Raw genomic sequence first — 3,545 nt, forward strand, 5'->3', positions numbered from 1 at the left:
ATATATTTGGTACTATGTGCCGTTGTAACTAGAAATTCCCTTTTCAATGTATGTGTGTATTTTGTGTGCAAGGAGGTGTTCCCAATCTGCGGCAGTGAAAATAGAAGAAAATAGGAGGAGATTAGAGGAGATAGTATGGTGACAGAGGAACTTGCAGCAAGAGGTGGTGGAAGGTGAGAAAGAGAGAGAAAGGTGAAGGAGAGGGAGAGGTGACGGAAGGTGGGGGAAGAAGAGGGAGAGAGGGATGAGAAAGATGATGATGATGATGATGTGAGCTCAGTGATGATGCCACGTGGCAGTAATGGTGTCACATCAGTAGTTCAACTATTGACTCACGTTAAAAATAAACCAAAGTACTAGTATGTTGTCCGGAATTCAATCAGGAGGTTTAAATTAGTGCAAGTGGAATTTCAGGAGCCAAATTGATACGCGGGCCACAGACGGTGAATAATCAACTTCAAAATATAAATAAAATTCTGTAATGAGAAAGTTGCAATCATAGATTATAATTTATAAATAAGAGCACCTATTGTAATTTTTGCCAAATAACACGTTGCATGCTACCAGAGCAGAGCACTGCTACGCTAACATGATAAAAACACATTCAGACATGTAAGCTTATTTCAGACTCACATGTAAAGACACCATATATTGCTGGTAATAGCAGCTAAGCAGTTTTTGGAAGAAAACATTAAACATAGGAATTGTCTTACAGATCCAGAAACATCAAGGTATGATGCACAATATATGGTGATTACAAGAATGAAAGCAGCAATGTTTGCTTGTGAGGCTTAGTAACGGTACTTGGTTGAATAATCTTTGGGGGCAATCACGAGACCACGGCCCTTCCTTGCCCCTCTGTAAACTGTCTCGATAATGTTGATGAACTCTTGCTTGTCCTTGAGAGCCCAGTTGATCTTGTTGTTGTTTCCAGTGCCAAGGTCTATCATAATGTGCTTGTTCCTAAAGAAGAACATCACCGTGGATGGGTCATAGAGCTCGTACATGGTGTTGAAATCAGGAACCTCCGTGATGTCCACAAGGTAAATTACAGCAAAGTTTTTTATTGTTTCAGCAACTGATGCTAACACTTCATCCATCTGAGCATGCAAAAAACAAATTATTATTTAGAAGACAAGACACCATGCTACAATTTCTATGGTGTTTCGTCATAGTAATCTAAATATAATGCTACTTCAAAGTAACATGTATCAACCAAGGCGACATCTTCATTCTGGAAGGAATTCTGGAAGGCAGGCACAAATGCAAAGACACAAAAATTACAAAATTTGGGATAAACATACAAAAACTAGGTTGGTTGAGGCACACTCGTAGACATTCAACCAACATCATGATGTTCATTGAAGAATAAAAAGTCTTATAAGATTTACTAATATTAGTCAATTTCAATAAGCCAGATCATGGTCGTTGAGATTCAAATTGCAAACTTATTTTCAGGACCACGAGTTGAGCTGAATCATAATCACATCCTAAATAACAAAAAAAGATAACTTTCTTTTAATATAACAGTATAATCACCTAAATTCAACTAATTCATCAACGGTCTAAGCAAAAAAGTAAATTAGTCAATTTGAAAGACTGACTATAATTTTCTTTATCTTTTTACCTGGTGAATTGGTATTCAACATAAAGGAACACAGATAAAGGGGTTGTGCCTGAATTTTTGAGAAGGCAAAAAGTTGTGTTTCGAAATTCAATTCGTCAGCTGTTATTTTGTCTTTCTTTATATTTCAGTTATCCATAAAACCCGATGTTTGGCTTTTCAGCCATTTTTAGTTTCCTCTGAACCTCTTCCTCCTTTCTATAGGACACCATTTATTTGCAGGCACACAATAAGGCATCCTCCTTGTCTCTCCTTTGTCTTATGGAGAGAGGGAGACCAAAAAGAAAGGTAAAGGGTTCGAGAGAACACATGGACACATTGCAAACCGGCAATCACTGCACGATTCAAGCTATGTCGTTGTGACAGGAAAACAATCCTTCATATAATCTATACTGCTGCTGGATTGATGAGCCACATCAAACCACATGAATTGAATCCCAATTCAAGCAATACTAACGGCTAGATCATACACACATAAAAAATTCATAAAACGTGTATATTTGATGATAAACACTTACAGCTCATTATTACAACAATCAACTCAGTTTTATACTCCAATACACGAAAATCAATCCAAGCCAGACTGTAATGTTAAAAAACCTAAGGGTAGGAATTACCTGCATGCAGGTCTCATCCCAATCATGGCCGAAGCGGATGACAACGAGACGCTCCTCCTCCGCAAGAATCGCCTGATCCACCGCCCATCCCGAATGCAAGTGCGGCAACAGGTATGACATCTCCTTTCTTCTTTCGACAAACCCTAATTCATACGAAAACCAACCAAACCCAACCCAACCCCTTCCAAATCAAATTACTAACACAATTTTAATAAAATAATAATAAGAGAATTTGAGGTTTGCAATTACTAGTTCGTTAGATGATAAGAATCAAAGACAGAGGAAGAGAGAGTATCTCAATGGATAGGGGTACAGTACTTAGAAGAACTGCTGCAGAAACAAAGATATGACCTTGGATCAAGGTTCTGAAAACCGAACTGGTTATCGAACCGTTCTAGTTATTGATTTACTGGTTTATTGGTCTAACCAGTTTAATTATNGTTCAACTGGAAAAACCGTTATAATAAAATAATAAATAAATTATAAATAAATATTCTAAAACATAATTTTAGTCTAATATAAATCTTAAGATGTCTTCTAAATTTAAAACACTATATAAATATCATCAACCAAAGTCTTATGAACTTATTTAAATACAAACGCAAAATTGAATCACACAAAAACAAAACAGCAGTAATTCAGTCTCCAGCAGCACATCACTAAGTAAAGAATCACAAGACACTATATAACTAAAATCAATTAATCATAAAGATAGTCACCATGTAAGCATAACTAAGTCACAAAAACAGTAAAACACAAACAAAAACACAAAGCAGCAGCAATCCAGTCTCCAGCAGCACATCACTATGCAAAAAACACAAAATCCTACATAACTGAAATCAACAAATCATGAAGACTGTCACCATCTAGGTATAATTAGGTCTCAAAACAGTAAAACATAACCACAAAAAGCAGCAATTCAATCTCCAGCAGCACATCACTATGCAAAGAAATCACAAAATCCTACATAACTGAAATAAATAATCATGAAGACAATCACCATCTAAGCATAATTAAATCACAAAATAGTAAAACAAACACAAACACGCACAAAACAACAACAATTCAGTTTCTAGCAGCACATCACTTCGCAAAGAAATCACAAAACAAAAAACATCAGCACAACAACAGCACAGCAGAACATATGCTGAATTAACTAACTTAACAATCTAAGCACAATTAAGCCCAAAGCATAGTTTTAATTGACTTAATAAAACACAAAAATGCTCAGCAGTGAACAACAGAGAGCCAAAAAACACAGCACAGCAGCGAAGAAGACACAAACCAGAGTACAACACAGCATA

The 3,545-nt window shown here is 36.3% G+C and overlaps 1 protein-coding gene across 2 annotated transcripts; it reads right to left on the reverse strand.

Moving 5' to 3' along the window:
* Positions 591–2,542, reverse strand: LOC107619296 (thioredoxin-like protein YLS8). 2 transcript variants are annotated; one of them, XM_021111125.1, is made up of 3 exons: positions 2,491–2,509; positions 2,242–2,384; positions 591–1,100 (listed from the first exon to the last, which is right to left on the reverse strand). In XM_021111125.1, exons 2-3 carry the CDS (start codon positions 2,359–2,361, stop codon positions 792–794), a joined length of 429 nt encoding a protein of 142 aa, XP_020966784.1. In that variant the 5' UTR covers positions 2,362–2,384; positions 2,491–2,509; the 3' UTR covers positions 591–791. The 2 variants fall into 2 exon arrangements, with proteins under 2 accessions (XP_020966784.1, XP_016177040.1); XM_016321554.2 differs by having other exon boundaries at positions 2,242–2,542.

Source organism: Arachis ipaensis, chromosome B09 (genome assembly GCF_000816755.2).
Source record: "Arachis ipaensis cultivar K30076 chromosome B09, Araip1.1, whole genome shotgun sequence".
Lineage (NCBI taxonomy): Eukaryota > Viridiplantae > Streptophyta > Magnoliopsida > Fabales > Fabaceae > Arachis > Arachis ipaensis.

Bases quoted from the DNA above. Each gene is read 5' to 3' on its own strand.
- LOC107619296 (XM_016321554.2), bottom strand. From the start codon at position 2,361: ATGTCATACCTGTTGCCGCACTTGCATTCGGGATGGGCGGTGGATCAG. The intron at 1,101-2,241 runs GTAATTCCTACC...TTGCATGCTCAG, and splicing joins GGGATGAGACCTGCATGCAG to ATGGATGAAGTGTTAGCATC.